The following is a 24523-nucleotide window of genomic DNA, read 5'->3' as shown; positions in this document are numbered from 1 at the left end:
CCCTCTCCCCCCTCTCCTCCCGGAAATACCATATATGGCTCGACCGGTCCATCGGCGATTGGCTGCTTGGCTTCAGCGACAGTTCTGTTGCTGGAGCTCTATTCATATGTAGAGACAGGTGAAAGGCAATGTGATACGTGAATGACACTTAATTTTGACGGCTTATAAATAATCAGACAGTGTGCTGGAAGCTTTGTGAAAGAATTAAATTAATGCCGGATTTTATTTTGTGTCTATAAATAGAAGTTGGAACATTAGTGCATAATCATTGTTCTAATGTGGACAGTTTGGAGGAGAAAGAATCGGGGAAGCACCACACTGGCTATTTTAAAACCATTTATTAATGAAGCCTATTACACTGCCTCCACTTTCCTTCTAAAGCATTGAGAGCTCGTGTTACCGTGAAAGCCCAGAAGCATTAAACAAAGGGTAAATGTCGAGAACATCTGAGGGCATGACGGGAACATATAGCCTGTGATGCAGATGCTGCATACATGAAGTGACGTAGATCATTCATGGCGGTGGGCACCTTTTGGAGGGAGGGGTGCCACTTTCTATGTGCACACTTTTAAAAAAAAACCATTTGAGTTCTGATAATAAGCTGAAATGAAACAATGGGTTAGTGTTGATTTTTACGCACTTCAGTGATTTGATTGTTGAACTGTAAAAAACCCCATCTGCTAACCCCTTTCTCCAGTCACTTCTCCCTCGGTGAAATGGTTCGGTCTCACCACACAGATTTCATTCATAAAATTCCAGCTCACTATAAAAGGCGGGCCTCTCCACTATGTGCACAGTTATGAACCTGGCAAATGGAATATAGGCGTCCGGGACATCCGTTTTCTGTCTAGCACAGACTGACTGTTCAGTCTCTTATGCGGTGATTTAATTTTATTTTGAATTTTTATTTTTTAATGAAACCATGCATCCAGACTCCAGCACTGAGTTCGACTTATCGTCCAGCTGTAGCACAGCATCGCCTGGCGGGGACACCCCTGGGTGCAGTCAGCATCCTCCTGATTCGCTTTCATCATCAGTGGACAGCACCAAGGTAGAGCCGGATCTCATCATTACACACACAAAAACCTGATCACAAAGCGTAATCTTGTGTTTGACGCATGCGGGTGATAGAACTGCATTCCTCAAATTCTTCACATTTTTATGAAGTCCTTTTCATGCACTGCATTTCCCCTAGCAGGATTACTATCCCGTGTTGGAAAAATGACTAGAAAAACATGCGTATCTCTGTAGAAAATCCCTAAAAAATACCCCAACAAACAAACAAGCAAAAACAGCGCAATGATATTATTATTTAAATAAAACTGTTTGTACTGCTGTCTGCTTCACAGTCTTCGTTGCAACCTTTTTTTTTAATCTGTCATAAAAACTGATGAGGATGCGAGGCTGGTTCTGAGGTGTTTACAGAGAGCAGATTTTTTTTTGTCTTCTTTGACATTCCTTGGACAAATGATTGATGTAACATTTAAACATTGCTAAAGGTCAGCCAATAACGTGGTCACCCATTCGTCAGATACGCTAAATTAGTATTTTACTGCATGCATATGCATGTCTGTCTGGTGTGGGTTTTTCCAGGATACTGAGACCAGTGCAGCAGCCTCCTTTGTTCCGACTGTGACTGCAATCTCAACATCGCCAGAACTAAAGTGGATTGTGCAGCCTACAGTCATCACATCTGCCTCTCCGTCGCCCTGCCGTGCAAAGCCCAAAACTCATGCAGCGACCCAGTCGTCTTCCCGGCCAGGTGCAAACAAGGCGAGAGCCAGCAACAGGAAAGGGCCGAAAGAACAGGTAAAGAGAAGAGAGGGGTGGGCGGTGATGCTGATGTGTCAATCAACCACCAGTCAATCAATCAGTCAGTACAGCGAGCAAAAGAGCACTCTGCCCCGATCCCCACACCATCCCCAACCACCTCGTTTCCACTCATTAAGCTTAATGTGAAAACTGAGATATCGCGATATTTTAGCGGGACGGGACGCAATTAACTGCTTTTTTTCTTTCCCTGTCGTGGGGAAATAAAGTGTTAGCGGATTGATCTGAATATTTTGCTGCGGGGAGTCAGTCATAAGCCGATTTGATCATGTTTAATTGGTGCAGAGCGGTTACTTTGGCGGGGGTAACGAGCTCAGCCTTGTTTATGTGCGGGATAGGAAATTGCATGCAATGCGCGTTCACGTGACTGGCTAGACCGTGCCAGTGGTGCAGCATTTTAACGCCTGAACTGAGAATCTTCACCGACCACATCAGCATTCACTGCATAGGAGATTTTCTCTCTCTCTCTCTCACTTTGGCACAAGAAACGGTGTTTAAGAGCCAACTGCCGACATGGCAAGACCTAGTGGGATGAGCGTTTAAATTAATGGGCTATTTCTGATTGATTTTAGCCTTCCAAAGAGGAGGAGGAAAGGAGGAGGATCAGGAGGGAGAGGAACAAAATTGCGGCAGCCAAGTGTCGTAACAGGCGGAGGGAGCTGATAGAGACCCTTCAAGCTGTAAGTAATGCTTTGTTAAATCATTATAGAGGATTCATTCTCACAGAATACTTTGCATACTTCCAAAGATGAATAATGTCTCAGTTCACAACAGCGAAGCAGAGCGGTAGAGCCACATAGGTTTTTTTTGTTTTGTTTAGGGGTTTTTTTTGTGCTTTGCTCATGCTCTTTTCTTTTCTCTTTCTCCCTCTTTCCCTCAGGAAACTGATACTTTAGAAGAAGAAAAGTCCACCCTGGAGACAGAGATTGCCAACCTGCTAAAGGAGAAAGAGAGACTAGAGCATGTCTTAGCTTCTCACCAACCGTCCTGCAAACTCTCCTCAGATGATGACGGCAATGGTGATGATGATGAGGGGGATGATAAGGAAGATGATGTTGACACAATGCTGCAGGATCCACCGGACTCCCCGCAGCTGCTTTCCATGTTAGAGAATGGAAAAACCCCAGAGAGCAGCACAGCTGGAGAAGCCCATATTGGTCAAGACATGAGCAGTGTCCCTTGCATCCCTGCTGCAGCCATCTTGGGAAACTCCAACATCCTTTTGTGTTCCAGCGCAGAAGAGGAGGCTCTGGAGGAACTGAAAGGAGATGACTTGGATGACTTGGTGCCCAGCATACAGATGGAAGTGACGCCCGAGACGGCCGCATCTGTCCCTGACATACTACAGAGTACTGACCTGAGTGGGCCCTTCTGCCTCTCAGACTGGGAAACCCTGTACAAGTCCGTGGCAAGCGACCTTGAGTCTCTGAGCACCCCAGTCATGTCTTCCAGTCCCACTTGTAGCAATTACCGCACAGTGTTTTCCTTCAATCACTCCGAGATTGATTCCCTGGCTGACGGTTCCGAGTGCCTCAAAGGCAGCCTCGGTGCATCCGAGTTAATGAAAGATAGTCTTAACTCGCCCACACTCCTGGCCTTGTGAATGCAAAGAAGTTATGCAACAATACTGTATTCTAACCAGCCAGCAAGCTCCAGTCGCTCTCAAATAACCTTTTGTAGTGTGAGTTTCGATGTCGTGCATATACCTGAAAATCAGAGATTGTGTAGACGCAGTGTTTTTCTGTGACTGTAAACACGGTTGAGTTCTTCCATGCTGTTGCTGCAGTTGTCTGAGATGAGACCTTGTGCTAGTAAAATGCATGCAAATACAAGTCATCTGTAATCCAAGGAGAGATTGTATTGTGTTGTTAAAAAAAAAAGCTCTGCGTGTGGTCTGAAACGAGATCCTGCTGAGTAGCTTAATATATGTGTAACACTGTTTTTGACAAAGCTGTGATGTAACAAGTGAATTATAGAAGGATACTAATATGTAAGTGTAACATCTTGCTGTAAGGTGCCCCCCCTCCCCCCGTCTCCAGACCTGAACTGACATTTCCTTTTACATTTGTTTTCCATGAAAAACAAGATCATGCCATGTATTTTATTGAGATGTATTTTATGACATAGTTTATTTTTTTACTTATGAAAATATAGAGATGCAAAAAAATCAACAACAAACAAACAAAATCAGAAACAAAAGAAAACTAGAAACTAGATATTGATAAAATATGCTGGAAATAAAATACCACAACTGCAATTAATGCTGTGCTGCTGTTGTTATTGATTTAGGAGCATTTATATGAATAGATAGTCGGCACCACAGCCTTGCTTAGTTGGTGACTTTACATGAAGTTCCTCAGCAGATGAAGAAACCATGAGATGCCTTAGAAATGTGGTGGGAGGGGGACGAAGAACAGCTGAACACCTTCAATGCAAACTTCATCTGTAATAAAACTGCTTTAAACCCAGTTTAAATATGAATCTGACCTACCAAACACTCACTAAAACGTCAGAAGAAGAAAAATCCTAAATTTAAGGGTGGTATTAATGATGTTCTCGTCTCAGTATCAATCCATAAAGACGGCATTGCGCCTATTTCTGGCTTCGGGATTACATAAAGAAGACGCGTCGTGGACGGAGACGTGTTTGAATTGAGTGGGAAGCAGCGCAAACAGCAGGTTAATTATTTATTCACAGCCTTCTCTCTGCTCCACTATTGTCACGGCCAAGGGAATCCGAGCGCACACACGGCAGCGCAATGCGTGCTGTGCGTGACGTCAGCACGCGATTGCCGTTTCGTTTCAGTTCCTTTGACCATATTTGGGTAGTTGCAGTTGTTTTGTATCCATAGCAACGGGTGTTAAATTTCGGAGCTGGAGAAGAAACAATCCAGAGGAGAGCGCGAGCCTCATTAAAGACCAAGTTTCTCATCAATTAAGGAGCGGGTGGTCACGTGACTGACGATAAGCGGTGCAGTCGGTAATTTAGAGGTGCTGAGGCATTTCTCGGAACAGCAAACGAAGGGTTTAATGAGGGATAAACCTGCTGGGGTTTGTCCTTCAAGGAGAAGATAGTGTTTCGAGCTTGCAGTAAGCATGTTCATCCCAGAGGATTACTTTTTATCCTTTTTTACTCATAACACAAAGTCCTTTGCAACAAAGCACACGGCTTGCATGTCATGCCTTAACAGTGAACGGTGCAGTTCTTCTTTTCATCAGTAGGGGTGGCTACAGCGAGAGCAACAGCAGAGCAGAGAACTTGTCATGTAATGAGGGCTGCAGGGCTTTCACTTCCCCCTTTGAATACCTCAGTTGTTACGTTTGCACAAACAGACCTAACCAAATCGAGTTGTTCATCTTTAGAAGTTATCAGTGATACTTAGGAAAGCATGCGATCTGCCTGATATATAAAAATTATCCTTTATTTAAGTCCTCTTACTGTAATCAACATAGCTCAGTTTTAGTGTATCTGCTAGGGTATTTGTGGACTTGAAGGGACTCGGTTTACAGCATGCATATTTGGTTGACTGGTAAATCTAAGCAGGCCACAGGTGTGGATGTGAGAGTGCAGCACATCTCAAAAGTATTCGCGGTGCTTCACTTGTTTCACATTTTGTCATGTTGCAGCCTTATTTAAAATGGATCCAATTCATTTTTCACCTCAAAATTCTACTCTCGATATTCGCTTGAAATTCTCGCAAATTTATTAAAAATAAATGTACAGAAGTATTCACAGCCTTTGCCATAACACTTAAAATTGTGCTCAGGTGCCCCCTGTTTCCACCAATGATCTTTTAGATGTTTCTACACCGTGATTGGAGTCCACATGTGGTAAATTCAGTTGATTGGACATGCTTTGGAAAGGTACGTGCTTGTCTATATAAGGTCCTCCTACAGCTGAAAATGAATGTCAGAGCACAAATGAAGCCGTGAAGTCCAAGGAATTGTCTGTACACCTCCGAGACAAGATTATACCAAGGCACAGATCTGGGGAAGAGTACAGAAAAACTTCTGCAGCAATGAAGCAAAGGCTGTTAATATTTGTATACACGTTATATTTTTGTCTTCTGTTGTTAATAAATTAATAAATTATGGGGTGTAGTGTAGAATTTTGAGGTGAAAAAATAATTGCATCCACTTTGGAAAAAGGCCGTAACAGGACAAAATGTGGAACAAGTGAAGCACTGTCAATACATTCCAGTTGCACTGTATACGAGACTTAGACAAATGTAGACAAAGTCCACATATTGGCACTGTGAAACTGACTGACATGGCATTAAGGATGAGTTATTTTATTTTTAAGATATTTTCTGAATGTTTATTTGCAACAGTGATGCATTTAAGCACAAACACTGCAATAAACTGAGGTCATTTCTCAAGAAATAATGTACATTTCAAGCTTTGCCTTGAATATGGACATGCCTGATCTGCTGCTGATGAATTGTTTGTGGCTGGTTCCGCTTTTTTAATGGTGCATAAACCAGTCTAATTCATTTGGAAGTGCCAGCAACATTCACCTTTGCAGATATTAGACAAAACTTCAGTTCAGTGTTTCTGAGGGTCCTGTGTGCTTTTCTTCACTATTTATCTCACGACTAAACTTCTTGTTCTTCTTTTTATATATCAACTGTGTGCGTGTGATGTCCTGGCGCATGGCTATTTCAGAGCGCTGACGGATGGGCCCGTCAACAGCTCTGATGCTTCGTGACTCACTCACTCCGTCCACTTGTTCCATCAAACTATGTGTGTCCAGCAGCGTGATGCTTCTCACCTCCCGAAGCCTGTTTCACAGTTGTACCATATCAGAGAGCCAGAGTTGTTCACGACCAAACTTTGTGTGTGAAATGTGAGCGGTAGGAGTTTTTATTTTAAGAGTGGGATTGAGGCCAGGGATTGCTAAGTGAAAGAAGTGGTTTTTTTGCTCTCTAACTTGAGCTAAGAAAAAGTAGCAACGTCATCAGAATGAGAAGTGGTGACGCTGCAAGCATTAAAATATGTTTGCAACAACAACAGTTTTTTTAAGCATCAAATGCAAGCACAGAAATGAGCCCTTTCATTGTTATATGTTGTTTATTGGATATTTATTACTGATGCATCATGTAGCATACTGTATGTTGTACAAGCAGCAATCTTGGGAGCTTGGACAGAAAGACTTCTTTAAGTTTCTTGAATACATTTTTACATTTGATGGGGTGAGACAGTAGTTTCACCCGAAACCTCTGCTGATAACGAACCACGCCTTTTTTACACTTTGGTTCATGTGATAAGGCACATGATTAATAGTGAGTCAAAGAGCAACTTAAAGGACTGTCCGTCTTTTGGTTTTAGAACCGATGAAGCCTCTTAAATAAGAGGTGAAACATCTTTAAGAAACTTGAAGAAGTGCAGTTGCTTTCTATCCAAGCTCCTTAGACTACCATGACCTGGATGAGCACTTAAACAGACATTAGCAGTAGTATTATAACACTTAATCTGATCAAAGGTGCCTATTTATCTGCAGCACATTCATAAACCCATAATATATTTTATAAACTGCTTGATTTTGTGTAAAATCTCAGTCTATACACCAGCCACAATGATCACATTAGAGACATTTAAATGTAGCATAAAATCCAACCCCCTTAATTCATGCATCCAAATCATTGAATTCAGGGGTTTCAATCACTTCCATGGCCACATGTGTTTAAAATCAAGCACTCAGGCATGCAGACTGCTTCTACAAACATTTGTCTAAGAATGGGTCGGTCTTAGGAGGTCAGTGAATTCCAGTGTGGTGCCGTGATAGGATGCCACCTGTGCACCAAGTCTAATTGTGAAATTTCCTCACTACTGAATATTCCATAGTCAACTGTTAGTGTTATTATAACAAAGTGGAAGCAATTGGAAATGACGGCAAGTGGAAAGTTTGGTAGAGGGGGGGGATTATGTTGTGTTTTTATTCTTTTTAGAAGTTGCACTTGACCCTTAACTAAGGGGTCAACTCTTCAGCATACCAAGAAATTTTAGACAACTTCATGGTCCTAGCTTTATGAGTTTGGGAAAGTCTCCTTCCTGTTCCAATATGACTGTGCACCAGTGCACAAAGCAAGGTCCATAAAGACATAGATGATCAAGTCTGGTGTTGAAAAACTTGACTGGCATGCACATTCAGCCCAACTTTGGGATGAGCTAGAACAGAGATGTTAGCCAGGCCTTCCTGTCCAACATCAGTGTCTGACCTCACAAATGCACTTCCCATAAGAATAGTCAAAAATTCCCATAAACACTCCTAAACCTTGTGGTAAGCCTTCCCAGAAGAGTTGAAGCTGTTATAGCTGCAAAGGGTGGGTTGACATCATATTAAAGCCTTTTAATTAAGAATGGGATGTTCCTCAAGTTCATATGCGTGCTTCTCCCGTTGGAGAAGAGGTGGGCGTGTACAGGCAGATTCAGTCTCCTCTTGCATCACCTGTAAATGCGAGAAAAGCTTAATCCTTAAGCTCAAGTTCAATAACCTTACCGTCAAACACGTAATCTTAAACTGTCCCTATATCTAGGTGGCAAGCATAAACAAAAAACTCCCACCTGAGTGTACAGCTAAATATATTATTCACACCTCTGCCTTACTCTGACTTGTTTGAGTGTTTCCTGTGTAAAAGAGCCTGCAGGCATGTGGTTTGTTTTTAATATACTGCATTTGGGATTTGATAATAATCAAATGTTTGCATGTTAACAGCTTTATAAAGACTTAATCCAACATCTGTGCACATTTTTCAGCTCAGCTGCAGGCTGGTTAGCTGCTACTTTCCACTTATATTGCTTAGACAAAGTCTCCACTTTCAAATCTTTTCTTTTAAAGATTTGAACAGATTTGTGGAAGCCTTGTTTTTTTTATGTGGCCATGTGGTATTTATATATGTTTCTGTGTGTCTGTGTTTATAGTTGAACTTAAATGAATTGAGCGAAACATGAAGAAGCTCGAAGGCTTTCAGGTTGGACTTATTTCCAGCGATATCAGCCCCCTGTAGTATGTCTCACATCGCTTGCCTCGGTTCCAGATTTCCATCTTTCTGTCATTCATCACGTTGCTCAACGTTTCCAGCTCTGTTATCTCACATACCTTTTTACCAATCTGTTTCCTGCTTGCCGTCATATTCCCGAGGAAGTGCTATATTTGCAGGGATAAATCAATGTCATGTGCTTTTTGGGAAAGGTTAGGTCACCTGATATGGGTAACGCTGCCAACAATGGTGCTGGTACGTGCGTGAACTCACCGTCTCCTTCCAACTGCAAGATGGCACTTTCAGTATTACATCAGAAAGATCTTGTGCTGATTCAGGAGTTTATGTTGAAATGGCTGACCTGTTCTTTTCTTGAGTACCAAACGAATAAGTTGCCACACATACAAAAATTTGGATTGTTACAGGAAGGGAAAAATGTGCTTCTTGTAGGATTTGATGCAGCATGATATGGGAGGAAGAGTAGTGTTATGATAGATGAGTCTGTTGTGAAAGAGAGATGAAGTGTGTAGTTGGCTTGATTTCTATGAATGGAGTCTGCTAAAGCACCACATGTAAGCATTTCTGTGTGTTACACCTGCTGCTGCATTGTAAATGCTTCAGCTAGTGTACTCCTAAATGTTGGCATGTCGCCACAAGAGTCAAAGTATGAACAATGTGACGCTCGCTGAATAAACTGTGACAAAACAAGAATTTCCATTTGCTCCGGTGCTGTCAGAAAATGGGAAATGTCATTCTGTAGTAACACAGTATTTCCAAAGGCTGGCAAAACTCAGGACATCTGTGATAAAGTTTTAAATAACCTGAGCTGTCGTGTGAGTCTTCGCACAATTAATAGACACGTTATGATTTAGTCTACAACTGTCTGAGATTCTTGGGAAAGAAGAAGAAAGGAAGGAAGGAAATCAAATGGAGTAGTGTTAAAAATAACATTTAGTGTCTGCAGCGTGGAGGTTAATGAGTCAGATTTTGTGTCTGGAGGTGTCTGGTTCACTGGGTATTTCCCAAAGATGTGCTGTTGGATAATATTACAGCAAAACATTTAACCTACGGAATTTATTCAGGCCAAGGGTTTGGAAAAGATAAAGAAGTGTGACTGAACTTGTTTATCAATTTTAGAATGTGATGAAGACTTGGAAATGTACCAAATGATTAGAAAGACAGAAAAAATAAATAAAAATGTTTACTTGCTTTTGGCAAAAAATATTTGGTTTTGCTTTACCTTGACTTCTGACACCCACGTATTATGAACTCTGCACGAGTTTGGCAGAGCAGCAAAACCACAAACTCCACTCACTCTCCATTAATCAGGGTGGCAGCTGCTCAAAAGTGCACCCGAGCTTGTGCTTTAATGCAAAGCAGGATTGCAGCAGACAAATAATAAAGCTCTTTATAGGCAGGCGTTGAGGTACGATTGCAAAGGTTTAAACAGGAAAGTAGCTTTAGAAACTTTGTGGTTTACACATCCTGAGACAGACCTGGATTTTCTTTACCAGCACCCTTTTTGGTCATTCCTGTGCACTGTTACACACTCACTAAAGATCTTTTTCCTTTAACTAACGTGCTCTACACACTTGCCTGTATACCACGCTGTGTTATTTTCTTAGTTTCATTATCAAGGCTCATTGTTTTCGTGAGTAACGGCTCTGTCTTCGAATGTCAAATGTGCACCATGTGTGTTCATGTAGTGAGTGACATTTCTGGCTGCCTCCCTGCAGGCACAAAGGAACCCGGCTGAAAGCCTACACCTGCAAAGGGAGTGCTACCTCTGTTTTAACCACAGACGTCCAGGACCCTCGTGTTTTATAATAATCCGTCTGGTCATGGACTCAGTTCTGCTTTATTAACTCCACATGTCTCCCCTAAAAATTTGTCATCTGCGTTAAGAGCGACTCTGACGCACAGTCGGCCCCGACCTGCCGTCAGATGCGAGGCATAAATCACAGCAGAGAACCAAATTAGAATCTAAAAAAAGGAACAGAGCGGGGCATTTTGGTGAGCCTCCAATAACTCAGCCGCTTTTTATAGGTCGAACAGTTGAGCTGGCATCGTGCAAAACCAAAACTGAGCCTAAGCTGATGTTGAAGATAAAAACATGACATGCAATAAGAGACAATGAGGACGGCTTGGTGTGTTAAGATAAGGTGCTTTTAAAGCAGTTTGAAGATTTACCAGAAAACAATAGCAGTGTTTGGGGGTGACAGCGCTGTTTACATCCATTTTCAAATTGTGGCACAACTTCTCAGCTGTATCTGCAATATATAAAAGGAGATGCATAACTCAACACTGCTATAAAGTGAAAGAGGGCAAAAAGCAACTCCTTGTAGTGGCAACAGTTTGTTTGTAGCCTTTTAAAACGATAACTGCACGTCCCTATAAGTAGAAATGTCCAGTTACATGTAGTTTCTGTTGCCCACAGTAGAGGGAAGCATTAGGATGAGGCTTTCAGAACTTTCTGGAACCACCTTTAGAAATATTTCAGCACAATTTTGTTCACGATTGTTCACAGGAATGAATAAAGAAAACAAAAATGGTCTTTCAGGGTAGCTATTGTGCAACTACCCTGCAGGACCGACTGTATTATTTGTGCAACAAACTTCCTTAACCACATTTTTTTTTACCTTCGTGTTGAACTTTTCTAAGAAAAGGTATGCTGCAGCTGCAGCTGTACCTTTGAGAGCCAAAAGGGTAAAGGGTGAAAAACAAGGTGAAAGAAGTGCAGTGAAACTGTGGTGCCAACTCTCCAAAAAACACCTTCAGATGTAGTTTTGTTTATGACACAACAAGGAAACTAAAGTAGAAACTTGACAACTGAAAAGCAAGTCGTCAGATTAAATTGAAAACAACAGGAATTACCTTAAATATCCCCTGAATTATACTGCTGTACTATAGTTTTTCCCTTAAAAAACATAAATCCCCTAAAAATATGTATGTGTCCTCTGTAAGTAGTGTACTTTATTAAATAGGTAGATCATACGCAATACAGGCTTCAAGTTTCCATATGACAGAGCCTAAAGAAGCCTATTTACAAACTAAAAGTGAAGTCAGAGATTCTGCTCATTAACATGCACGTTAAAATCAGATATGAGGTTGGCACAAACTTTCCACTTTCATTCTCCACAGCAAACATGAGATCTTAGTTTTCAGTGGAAGAGTTCAAAAACATTTAATCTCCAGATGTTCAATTGAGACTTTTTTTTGTTTGGTTCTTTGTTTGTAGGCTGCAGAACTCCAATGTCAGCATTCCCTTTGTGAGGCTATGCTCAGACTAGGTTTTTCCAGGGATTTGCATAAAAATATTTTTAAATCTATGCTCAGTCAATTCTTAACACTTCTGCAAAAACACTGCAGGCTTATGTGATCTACTCAGCAGTAATATCACTTTAATAAAGATATTAGTACATGCAAGCAGTGTATATGCGCCACGTAGGAATGCCCAGGTTAAATAAGTGCTCCCACAAGATTAGAAAGATTACTTTAATTACTACGTTTAAGTTTTTTCCTTCCTCTTTCTTGTGAATACTAGTTAATGCTCATATTTTTTGTAGTCATTTTTATTTTCATTCATCAAGTGCAATCATATAATCTAAGAGATACGAAACAGGAAGGAAAGGCTGAGGTATGTCAAATTACACAAGACTGAGAATCAGTGGCAATACGTCTTATGGACTGATAAATCCAAATTTGACGTCTTTGGATCAAATCATTGTTGACGTGTGTTGAAGAGGTCAGGAGAGAGGTGCAACAGTGAGCGTCTACAGCCATCTATAAATCACAGGGCAGGTCTGTCAGTCAAAAGTTCAGACTGTGCTGAATAAAATATGAATATTGTGTTTCACTCTTGTTAGAATTGCACAAACTCAATTTCAGTTTTTGCCTTTTAAAGTGCATTTCCATTTATATTTGTGTGTTTCAATAAAACAGTGCACATATGTGCTGTTTTCCCAGAAAAATATAAAGAAATGGGAGCTCCTTCAAGATTTTTGCACAGTAGTTTATATCTTATTTATATTCAAATGAAAAACAACAGAAGGAAAGGGGAATGTTAGAGGCCTTAATGGTCACAAATCAATACATTTTCATATGCACTAAACTGGTAAGTCATAATTAAACCATGCATGAATTGCTTTCATATCTTTGGGCCTCTAAAAATGTCTTAAATCAGGGATGTCAAACTGATTTTACATTGTGGGCCACATACTTTGATCTTAAGTGGGCCAGACTAGTGAAACTCACGTTCTGTCAGAGTAAACACAAATTGAATCTAAAGATCTTAGAACGGAAGAAGCTTCTCGGATGAGAGGTGGAAACCTCTTCAAGAAACTTGAAGAAGGCCAATCAAGTTTCTTAGATTACCATGACCTGGATGACTGAGAACCTTCACAGACATGCAAATGGAATCCTTAAGATATCCTAATATGAGAAAAACAAGTGTGATTTTAACAGCAGGTTACAGTTTTCTACCTGAAAAAGAAATGCTCCTGCAGTACATCTGTCAGCACAACTATATGGACTTAAAATATAAGAAATAAATGAAAGATAGAAGGTTCTGTAATTTGACCAGACTGCCCTGTAATTATATAAAAATGTGTTGTTGTTTTTTTGTTAATTTCCAAAAAAAAGCAGATGGTGCTATAAAAATCTAACTTTACCTTTTAATTGTATTATTCTATTATTATATCTAGTAATTATATTGCTTAATTACTCAGGCCAGTCTGAATGGCCATGGGTGGGGTCGTTATTAATGGGAAAAGCTGTAAAACGTACTAAAATAAAGTTAAAAGTCCGAAGTTTGTGATCTCTTTCACGTTGTTCAAAGCCATCCAGTAGGCGGGACTGAAGTCTTTGCACAGGCAGTCTCTGCCCCCCTGGGCCTTATGTTTGACAACCCCTGTCTTAATTTAACAATGACTATGAAAATCTTTTTGTGTGTGACTTGTTAGCGCTGCACGTACTGATATAGTTGATAAAAACTGTCACATTGCAACATAACCTTTTTATTAAAGGCTGTAAATAACTTACTACTTAGACTGGTAGTCTATATTTTTGTTGTTGGCAGTGCCAAACACCCGCAGCTAAGATGAGTGCGGTGTGTTTACAGTCACAATTTTATTTATTGACTCGTTTATTGCCGTGGCAGACGTGTATTTACCCGGGAGTGCGTATCTCTTTCTCTCCGTGTGTCCCCCGGGCTGAAACTTTCCTCTCCGCAGTCTGTGTATGTTTTCTTGTTGCTATGGGCGGGGCCTCAGTCGTCCTCCTATTTTCATCCATGCTTACGTCTGACGCAGCAGTTCCGCATTCCTGAGCGAGTTCAGTACTTAAACGGGCTGATGCAACGACCTCACTTAGTCCCAAAACCCCACATCCGACTCCTGACTCCCACACGGTCCTCCTAATACTGCGGATTTTTTTGGACCTACAACAGGTAAGTGTGTTAGCGAAGCGTCGAGATATGTGCTGCCGTTGCCTCCTAGTCTTTGTTTCTGTGTTCGTATTTAGCTAAAATGCCAGGCTTCGTGTTTTTGCATTTTTCTCACACTTTTTTTACTACGTTGTAGACATTTACCACAGTGCATTTTTTCCTCGGTATGTATTACAAATTCCCGTGATCATTTATGTACGTATTCCTATATTAAAACCTACTGTCACTCAGCTGCTCGAGAAAGTCCTAGTTTCCTTACAGTTTTAAAGTTTTCCGTGCTCCTACCGCAGAAGTCAATTTGTTGCGTCCGCAACCATTAAGCCCGTTGTTGTTACAACTGTTGTAGCAACTGTCGCTTTATAGCTCGTTATTTACAGCCTCGTTAGCTAAATTATAGCCCGCTTGTGTCAGGGTGTATTTTCATCTCGGGATTCTTCCTTTCTGTGTTGCTAAACTCAAGCGTCGGTTAGCTTTCTGAAGACAGTTATGCAACGGCTTACACTCATTGAGAGTTTCAAAGTTAACCGCTAGCTACGCTAGCCTGTTACAGCGAGCTACATGGCTCTGCAAGGCTGTACCCTTTCACTTTCAGCAAACATGTGTCTGAAAAGTTTTTGTACAGTCATTCTGTGCATTGGCGTTAATATCGGACTCTTAGTCCAGTCCAGCTTCTCCATGCAAAAATTTTGCAGGGAGCTGTAAGATAAGACGTGCAGGTCAGGTCTGCAGAATTAACACCCATTATTTATTTTATTCCTGTTTGGTTTGTCAGCCCCAAAGTTATTACATTATAATAACATAAAACAGAAACAAAACGGGGGAAACGAGAGAAAAGGTGTTTTTTTTTGTCGGATCCTTAAAAACTGTCTTTAACATGACATTTTAACAACAAAATAAGGGGTCCATTGGAGATTGTAAAACTTTACAAACAAAGTTGCATCAATTTAAGACAAATCTAGATGCGATTTATCAGAGATGCTCTCTTGAGAAGAAAATATCTTGGTGCTGTTAGCTCACCGTGAAATATAAGTAATGCAAATGAAGTGTGAGATTTCTTTGGGAGCATGGGAGTACAGCCAAGAATGTGTGTTCCTATTGGCTTACATTTGTAGTCTTTGCTTTGGCCCCCAAATGCTTGAGTATAGTTTTCTGGGAGCTGAGAGGAAACTCTGTTTGTGTGTAGGGGGGTGGGGGTTGTGTGTGTGTGTGTGTGCACGCGCGTGGTGCTTAGATGTATATTTGCATATCAGATAAACATACTCCAACCCTTGACTTTTTTTTTTTTTACTACAGCGACTGTTTGTTTTCCTCTTGCTGATGGTGTGAGCTACTGAAAAACACGCCCTTATCAACTTCTTCTAAAAAGATTTACTGTATATGTAACTGTATCCAGGCCAGCTTATCTGCCCTTGTTGACCTCAAGGTTAGAGGCCAATCGTGGAATTGGAAAAATGATTGGTAGGGGATGGTTGTCACTTGCAAGTTCATAGGTTCAGCTTTTTCCTATATGGAGGTGCATACCGTTCAGCGGGTGCAGCGTACAGCTATATGCCACGCAGGGGAAACTATTCGTGTGTGCTCTTTATATACTGTATGCTTCCTTTGTGTCTGTGTCTGTGTTTGTGTGGGTCTAAGTGAATGAGCATGTTGCAGAGGGTTTAAATGCCCCAGTGCCTGCCTGGGCACATCCGTAGGATGGTTTCTGCATAAATGGAACGCTGCAGTGGATTAATGGGGAAGGGCTGGCGAGCCGACAGGCAGCGCGGGGCCGACGGGGCTGTGAGGCTGGACGTGGGCGCACAGTTTATTTTAAGTAAAAATGCCTTCCAGTGTGTCTCTGGAGAGCTAGAATTGCCAAGCTGCACCTCAGTACACTCAATAGACAGCAGACGCATTGCAGGCGAGCGAGCCAACTATGCAACAGCCAGGCTCAGTGGTGCTAATACTAAAATGCTGGGGGAGCAGCCATTCACTGCTATGGGTATCACATTATCAGTATCACATTGTAGTCCCCCATAAGCCTTTCCACATGGTTTGTAAAAACCTTTTTGCCAAGGAGACTAGATGCAAACTGTGGAAGCAAACAGCCACATGTCCAAAGGTGTTACTGAGAGAAACACTGGTGTTTCTTATAAAAGGACCCTTTAGAAAAAAAAAAAGATTAATGGAACCCTTTGTGTTAAATGTGGAGCTAAACATAAACCTTTTAGCTTCTAGTCTTTGAGAGGAATAAAAGCACTGAACGGCTTGTTTGATCGCTCCAGTGTCTGCACTGTACAAGTGTATGCTTGACATGAGGCGGATGAGGAAACACTAGAGGACAAAGTATGAAACCTCATTAAAGTGACAACCACAAGTTACATAAGAACTGAGATTGTTTCAACAGGCAGCATTAAATCTAATTTTCTGGACTTGGTTGGCCAATATCATGTTGTCAGAGATTGCACAGGACTTGTCTTGGATTTGTCATAGATGTGAAATCCATACGTTTAAAAAGGCTTTTGCCAGCATTTTGCATTTTGACTCCTTTAATCCGTGTCTGAGCCAAGCCTAAGCTTTGTGCCATGCACAGTCTAATCTTGACTTACAGCATGGAGGAAAAATAGTAACGTTATAATAACTCGACCAGGACCACCCAGATGCAGAATATAGATGTGCGACTGTTTGAATGGCACGAAGCAGACCAAGCAGGAACACAGCCAAAGATCACATACTAATGTTTGAATGATGGCAGCCACAGCCTGCATGCTTTGTGCATATCTGCAGGTGTTTAGTGTTTGGATTTGCCTGGAAAAAATGTCGTTCTCAGGTCAAAGTCTGCAATAAAATGCAGCAGTTAAATGGGCTTCTCTTGTGTAATTTCAACAAAAGATAAGCTCTGCATGTGCTGCACTCCATCCCACTCACTCCAAACTGTAAAGGAAAAGTATTGCTATTACTAGCTGTGGACTGAATTGCTTTGGGAGTATTAAGTCAATTCCATAAGAGGAATTTCTGGTAAAGTTAATTTTGTCTCGGCAGCTATTTAACCCACAAGAATACCCCCCCCCCCCCCCCCCCAAAAAAAAAAAAAGAAAAAAAATCACTTCCACTCATCTTCCATCAGACCAGCACCTATTAATCCCATGTCTGCGTCTTGTCCTGTCCCTCCAATGAAAATATAATGAGGGCTTGGAGGAATGTTGACACTGTATATTTGGACTGTCCTGTTCTTGAGGAAAGCTGGTGCCTAATTCCCTGGTTTCCTCAGAGGATTGCGAAAGGCTGTAACTCAACACACAGCCTGACTGAGTGCAGACGGTAATGATGATCTCCTAGACCTTGGCCGGAGATTGAGAGTGTTCCTTGGCCACAGCCTCTATGCTCATTGCTCATTTTCAGGGCTCATGTTGAGTTTGGAGCTGTAGAAGCACTTTTGCAAGGTGTGCACTGGTGTGTGTGGCCCGTGCAACGACTTAATAATCCAAAATTAGACTCTAATAGTGTGCTGACAAATGGTGGCAAAATGGCATCAAGGGAAGCATGCATGTCTTTCCCGTAATGCAAGCAGTTTTGACTTCTGTTTTCAGTTGCCATAGTGGTTGCAGTATTATGTACAGGTAATGAGTAGCCTATGAAAACCCCTGTATCCTTGCTCTGACCATCTCAGGCAGTCTTTAAAAAGAATGAGGATAACGGGGCCTCCAGTCATGCTGCTGGTCTATAAGAGCCTGAATTCTTTGGTACTTCTAATTGCTTTCAGGAAATGGACACATTTGGCCTAGCAAAAGACGTGAGCACGCACACACCTTCAGCTAACTCGCATGCAGTTAGATTGGCTCTGGGCTAATGCCAGAACCTATATTTCATAGCTAATACGTGATGTTTCCGTTCACCGCCCTTGGCTTCAGCTCACGTCCCCTCAGTGAGCTAGCGGTGCCCACACTGCTGCTGGTGTTGTGTAGGTATCTTTGTCCGAGGCTGCAGTGGACCTAAAAGCTGTGGCACTGGCTTTTCTGCTCGACTGCAAAAGCACAGTAAGGCTGTTGCATCATCAAACGCTGACCACTAATCTTTGGCTGCAGGCTGCTGCTGACAGAAGAAAAGGAGAAAAGTACCCTCTTTTTTGAAAAATGTAAAATTCACTTTGACTCATGCTTTTATGTATAATTACACCCCGCAAGACATGCATCAGCAAACTTTCCCTGTGTTGTACAGATGAAGCTTCTGTGAGGTTTCATGTCTTAAGGCTTGAATGGGTGTTGAATTTGCAAACGGGGATTTTTTTTAGACACTTGTGTGGCAGACGGAACAGATTAAACACAACAAACTTTCTACTCAACTCAACTTAAAAGTCATGTTTAACTCAGAACCGAGACACATTGAGTGCCTGTTATGTGTTAGAGTTTACAGTGGAGCTTAATTGTGTGGAATGGTGTATAACTCAACTTTCACGTCTCCTACTGATAGTCATCTTCTTTTATGCATCATTTCACCTTTGTCCTAGAGGCTGCTGGCAAAAACTGTCTCTGCACACTTTTGATTTGTGTGATCTCATGTTGTGCAGTCAAATGTGAGATTTATTTAAGCTTATATAATCAGCGCCTGTGTATGTCTATATAAGAGCTGACTTCAACTGCATGTTTCAACACGCCGTACTGAGGAATGGGGGATTTTCCTTGTAACGTATCTAACAGTGCAGAGTTAGGTTACACTAGGGTGTGTTGAGCCAGTCCAATCGACATAAAATAAGATTATACTTGAATTAACATATTTTCTTCAATGTCAGCTTCCCTTGAAAAATTGTTTGTCCAGGTTGGAGCCTAATTTGAGTCTGTAAACCAATCCTCACTGTCTGGCCAACTTTGATATTAGACTCTATTTTGGCTCTAAGAGCAGTTTGCTCAGTAATTCCTAAAAGAAGCTTCAGTTCTTGTGGCTTTCCTCTCAATCCGGAATTTAGTTTGGATCCCGTCTTTTGAATTCCATTAAAGTTATTGATCAGCAACTAGCTGTGCAGCGCTACTATTGTCTGTATTTCCTTGTTCTTACACACTCTTTCTTTAGAACGAGTTGGCTTTGGCACCCTCCACTCCACTACAACACTCCTGTGAGTTTCAGAGAGGAGGAATTTTGTCTGAGGGTTTTTTTTTCTTAAACCAGGGCTGTCTTGTTCCTTTCCTCTCCAGCAAAAACAACAGGCTGCTGCCAAGTGCAGTGTAAATGGGAGTATACATAGGGCGAGAGAGAGGGGGCAGTTGGGATTTAAGTAATAAAATGCCTCATGAGGGACTGGCTCCACACATCAACTTGTCCTTGGGTTTAATACATAATGCAGACTTCTGAAAAATCAAAAGAATTAGCAAGATTAGCTTATTTTTACTGTGTGTGCACTGCATCTTTAGTTTAAATGTGATCTGAAGTTTTAGCTTAACAAATTTATGGTTATAGGGCTGTTTTAGACCTGACCTCTGCACTACACTTGATGCAGATGGTTAAATGAATGAATTCTAGTGCAAATTAGACAGACAAAATAATTTGATTTATTTAGTTCATATATATCTCAGAGGTTCATATTGATTGCTGGATTCGGTCTCCGCCATGCACGACAGTAAACTCTAGTGAGCCTGTAAAAACACTTTGGGACCAGCCCATGCATAGGGTGGAGTACGTTAGAATAGAGTTACATAACCCTGCTTTTTTTCATTACCTCTTCCATGGCCTTTGTAATACAGAAAGTCTTTCAGCCCAGCGAAAAAGGGGTAGCAATGAAAGAAAAACTTTAACTACTTTAACTTTAAATACAGTCAGCCTGTCAGCTAGTTACCCACCAGCAAAGTTAGCTGTTTTTGTAGCACTTCACAATACACGTCTTTGTTGGTTTGGTGTGAGAGGTGCTTTGTTCAGTTGGTGCCTAACCTGTGGAGGTTCGGCTACGGCTGAATGCCGAAGAAGCAAATGTGAATTAAACTGTTAACGCCAAAGTTGCATTGATACCATCTGATACCATTTGCAAGTTTGGCTGTTGAGCCTATGTTTTGTCAGTGTACCCAAAGAAGTTGAAGTATCAGGTGTGCAGGAATTTAGTCAAATAGATTAGATCTACTTGTAATTCCCTCTGAAAAGGTGAAATAGTCTGCCAGTGTTTTGCTTACAATTGCCATTTTTTGGGTGCCTTTATTTTCTGCTCGAATGCGGAACAGTAAGAGTAAAGTCAGTGGGTCTCAGTTTGCCTCTCCTCAGAGATCGCAGGGATGGACAGAGTAGAGTCGGTTCATGTTACACTGTTCTCATCTGGAGCATTTGTTTTTTATTTGGCCATCAGAAGTTTTCCAACTCTCTGCCTTACAGTAATTAGAGAGACGTCTTAATTCTCCAGCCACTTCCTTTATGCCTGCGTGAATGCTGCTTTTTCTCCTCTGTCCTTCATTCCTGCCTGATTACATTAAAAAGTACTGTGGTCAAACCCTCCAAAATACCCCAAATTGTTGGAAGAGGGGTGGTGATGGAATGCATGAGTGTTACCCAGCTCTGTTTTGGCACAAATGCTTTTCATAACTTTTAAAACCTTTTCATGAGGAAACAAAACAAAAAAAAAATGAACAGAGATCAAAACTTCTTTGTAAATTATCTGACGGTAAAAGACGATAGTTACGATAAGATGGATCTGTGTTTTAGATCAAAAAGCTTCAAAAGCTTTTTGAAAAGTTTTATTCGTTGCTTCCTTTTGCATGTGAAGCTACAGCAATGAGTATGTCGCTGCTTACACTGTCTGTGTTTGTGTGTGTGTGTGTGTGTGAGTGTGTGTGTGAGTGTGTGTGTGTGTGTGTGTGTGTGTGTGTGTGTGTGAGTGTGTTTGGGTTTTTGTGTTTTCTTTTCTTCACCCGCTGCCTACTGAAAAGATAACACAGCTGTCAACACAATCATTTTGAAATCATTCTTAGAAACAGCAGCCAGTATTTACAAAGATATTTGATGACGAAGACAAAAAATGGTGAAAAACGAGTGTGTGTCAAAGGCAAGCTGTATAACATCATAATAAGACAAAAGATGCTGTCAGATGGCTGCAGTATAATAAGTATAAATGTTTATGTTATCATAACGGAGTCAGAAAAGGGGGGGGGGAATCCAAAGAAAAATGCATGCACCCATGACATGGTTTTTGGTATGAATAAAACCGTAGCTATCAGTACAGATGCAGGGATAGATCAGATATAAGGTAGTGGGCTGGAAGACTTTAAAAAATTAAGTTAGTATTTATAATCAATATTTCTTTTCCTTTGTGAAAGTGAGCAGAAATTGATAACAAAGCATTATGATTAAATAGAAAAAATATTAGTATTGGCACCATGAAGTCTTAAAAAAATTTGTTTTAATTAATTTCATTATTTCTTCTTTTAGAAATAAAGATTTACAGACTCAAGTATTTAAAATAGGTGTGTGCACTATGCTTCTCTCTGTGGTGGAGAAAAAAAAGCTGAATTTTCACTGTCAGCGAGTTGTTTTTAGGCTTGACTCTCATCCTAATCATCCCCCTCTTCCTCTTTTCTCTTTTCCTTCCTCTCTTTACCCCCTCGCCTCTTCCCCTCCCCTCCCACAGCGGCGGTGGTGGCCGGGTTGGACATGATGCCGGGACAGATACCTGACCCTTCGCTGGCGGCGGGCTCCCTTCCCAGTCTGGGCCCACTGGCGGGCATCTCGGCCACCACGCTCACCGATCAACTCAAGCTGGCTGACTTCCGCCAGCTGGGCACCATGCTGTCTCCGCTGCACTTCCTGGGCAGGCTGGGGAAACGGCCGTTGGCCATCAAGACAGAGGTGAGGAGGAAGAGAAAAGAGGAAACAGTGTGTGAAACGCGAATGTCATGGGAGTATTAGCCAATCAAGTCAGGCTTTATCGTTTTATCATTAAGAGTCATTTTTGTCTGTCACCCAAGTATGGTCACAAAAACAGAAGACATGGTAGCAGCCAAAGTGTCAAACTCATGGCTTCAAATCAGTAAGCCAAGGGGTAACCTCAGGGTGGCTGTGTCCACTTTTTTGTACAACCTGTGATTGAAATGGAAAAATAAGAACAGTAAAATGTAAAAACCTCTTCTGTTTTAATATTAATGATACTTTGTATTTGCAGATGGATGAAGATGAAGAAAGGAGGAAACGAAGACGAGAGAAAAACAAAGTTGCTGCAGCACGATGCCGAAACAAAAAGAAGGAACGGACTGACTTCCTTCAAAGGGTGAGTTCATGATTCAGCACTGCACGCTGAAGAGCAGAACAAAATCATTTTTCATGATCTCAAACCACTTATTCATGTTTGTGGTTAGATTAGTTTTTGTCCTCAAATTTCAATATCAACTCATTAAGCGTAAGATTGTCCTCTGTGAGGTGTTTTTTTCCAGTAGTATGTACTAATTGAATGCCTTTGTCCAGGAATCGGAACGTCTGGAAATGGTGAACTCGGAGCTGAAAGCCCAGATCGAGGAGCTCCGTCTGGAGAGGCAGCAGCTAATGGTGATGCTCAATCTCCACCGGCCGACATGCATCGTGAGGACCGACAGCGTCAAAACACCTGAGAGTGAGGCCAACCCACTGCTGGAGCAGCTGTCCTCTGAAACCAAGTGAAAAAAGAGAAACCAGGGAAGTTCCTGAAGCCCAAACTAGCACCACCGTGGCTGCCGTTTATATGTTAACATAACTGGCAATACATTTCTAAAGAAGCACTTGAGCTCCAAGCTGGAGACTTTTGGAGACTTTGTCCAAAGATCTGAGGTTGTGGGGCTTCCTCAGTACTGCTACACGAGCTGGCTCTGTCCATTGGAAGACTGGAAATACCCAGGTTCATCTCCACATTAAGTGTTGTTGTTGATACCCGCTGTGCCTCGTTGTTACTTCAACCATCTCTACAAAAAAGGGACCAATGGAAACAGTAGAGTATGACTGGAAACAGCGCTGAGGAAACACACTAATATCACTATGGTGCTCTGTTACAAAAGCCCTGCGTAGATTGTGTGGCATTGTTTCAGTGCCGTGTTCTGCAGTTTTCCTAATGTATGCTAGCTGAAATATACAGGTGTAGAGTTATTAGGATAAAATACTCATTACAGATACACCAAATGGAGTAGAGGTTTTTTGTTTTTTTTTTCAATGTTTATTTCTATACCCTGCCTCGACGATGGCAGTTACCGGTTGATCCGATTTGTGGTGACGCTGGCGTCATGAAAAGCACATATACACAAAATGTTTACACCCTTATTTTTTGGACTTGTTGTCTGTCCATTATTGTACTTGTTTTATACTGCTTTCTATACATAAACATATATGAAATGCTTGTGAATCACTTGATGTGATTTGTCTTTCAGTCTTTGCAGTCTGTCATGTTGCGCTGTCAAACAGCTGTGAAAAGGAGTAGAGGCTCCTCAGCTGAGCAGTATTTCAGTGTCTGTTCTGCATCTCTCTTTATGTATAAACTGATATCCTGAATAGATTAAATTTTATTTTCTAACTACAAGAAAGACCTTTTATGTTTTCCTTCCATTACGTTACACCTGTAAAAATGCAATATTGCAATATACTGAAGTTGAATTTGCACCAGCCGGTCATGACACTAGAATTACAGAATACCAAATGTTGTGCAATCACGTTTTCTTCAGCGCTATTCTTCAGTATATTGCCAAAGTCAGGGCTTTACTTTTGTTTGCACAACTCTGAAAAGGTCACTCATGCTTTTATTTCTTCGAGCCTTGATTAACATAGATCCCTTTGTTCACTGCTCACCGCGAGAAATGACAGACGGCACAGAACTAACCCGACAGCAGACGCCCCAGTACCTGCTGACGATCACTGGCTGCCTCTTCATTGTAGAATTTATCCTAGTACTTTATTACTGTTTACAAGTCTGGTGTTTATTGGAACATGTATTTTATTAGTATATTTATTAGAACGGACTCTTTTTTTTTTTGTGAATATGATACCTCACAAACACTTGGAAGACATTTCTTTAAATTTAGCACAAATATGCAATTGAGCTCAAGGATGAGCTAATTAGATTTTCATGGTCAGAGAGGAAAGGACACTGTGACATATTGCCTTGAGAAAATGTTGACTTCAACTAAAGAACGAACTGACTAGTAAAGAAGTGAAATCATGAATGGGCTTCTCTAGCTCTTGCTGGGACACATAATCTCTCACTTAGATTTCTGAGATGCCAAAAAGCAGATTTAGTTACAGCTTTAATGTGGTCAATGAAACTAATCCTTATCCACGGTTACACAGAGATTTATCGCATGAGTTCT

The 24523-nt window shown here is 41.3% G+C and overlaps 2 protein-coding genes across 2 annotated transcripts; both read left to right on the top strand.

The window, feature by feature from the left end:
• The first annotated feature begins 664 nt into the window (after nt 1-664).
• Nucleotides 665-4229, top strand: LOC309688571 (protein c-Fos-like). The gene is made up of 4 exons (XM_082504384.1): nt 665-1051; nt 1594-1809; nt 2403-2510; nt 2711-4229. Exons 1-4 carry the CDS (start codon nt 923-925, stop codon nt 3431-3433), a joined length of 1176 nt encoding a protein of 391 aa, XP_082360510.1. The 5' UTR covers nt 665-922; the 3' UTR covers nt 3434-4229.
• A 9891-nt stretch (nt 4230-14120) lies between these two features.
• jdp2b (Jun dimerization protein 2b) lies at nt 14121-23568 on the top strand. Its single transcript, XM_082505125.1, has 4 exons — nt 14121-14255; nt 21832-22049; nt 22363-22467; nt 22662-23568. Exons 2-4 carry the CDS (start codon nt 21855-21857, stop codon nt 22851-22853), a joined length of 492 nt encoding a protein of 163 aa, XP_082361251.1. The 5' UTR covers nt 14121-14255; nt 21832-21854; the 3' UTR covers nt 22854-23568.
• Nucleotides 23569-24523: the final 955 nt, after the last annotated feature.

Source organism: Aulonocara stuartgranti, assembly GCF_965226115.1.
Source record: "Aulonocara stuartgranti genome assembly, chromosome: 15".
Lineage (NCBI taxonomy): Eukaryota > Metazoa > Chordata > Actinopteri > Cichliformes > Cichlidae > Aulonocara > Aulonocara stuartgranti.
Note: the sequence above shows the minus strand (reverse complement) of the source record. Positions and strands in the feature narration are given on the sequence as shown.

Bases quoted from the DNA above. Each gene is read 5' to 3' on its own strand.
- LOC309688571 (XM_082504384.1), top strand. From the start codon at position 923: ATGCATCCAGACTCCAGCACTGAGTTCGACTTATCGTCCAGCTGTAGC. The intron at 1,810-2,402 runs GTAAAGAGAAGA...GATTGATTTTAG, and splicing joins GGAAAGGGCCGAAAGAACAG to CCTTCCAAAGAGGAGGAGGA. The intron at 2,511-2,710 runs GTAAGTAATGCT...TCTTTCCCTCAG, and splicing joins TGATAGAGACCCTTCAAGCT to GAAACTGATACTTTAGAAGA.
- jdp2b (XM_082505125.1), top strand. From the start codon at position 21,855: ATGATGCCGGGACAGATACCTGACCCTTCGCTGGCGGCGGGCTCCCTT. The intron at 22,050-22,362 runs GTGAGGAGGAAG...TTGTATTTGCAG, and splicing joins CGTTGGCCATCAAGACAGAG to ATGGATGAAGATGAAGAAAG. The intron at 22,468-22,661 runs GTGAGTTCATGA...GCCTTTGTCCAG, and splicing joins GGACTGACTTCCTTCAAAGG to GAATCGGAACGTCTGGAAAT.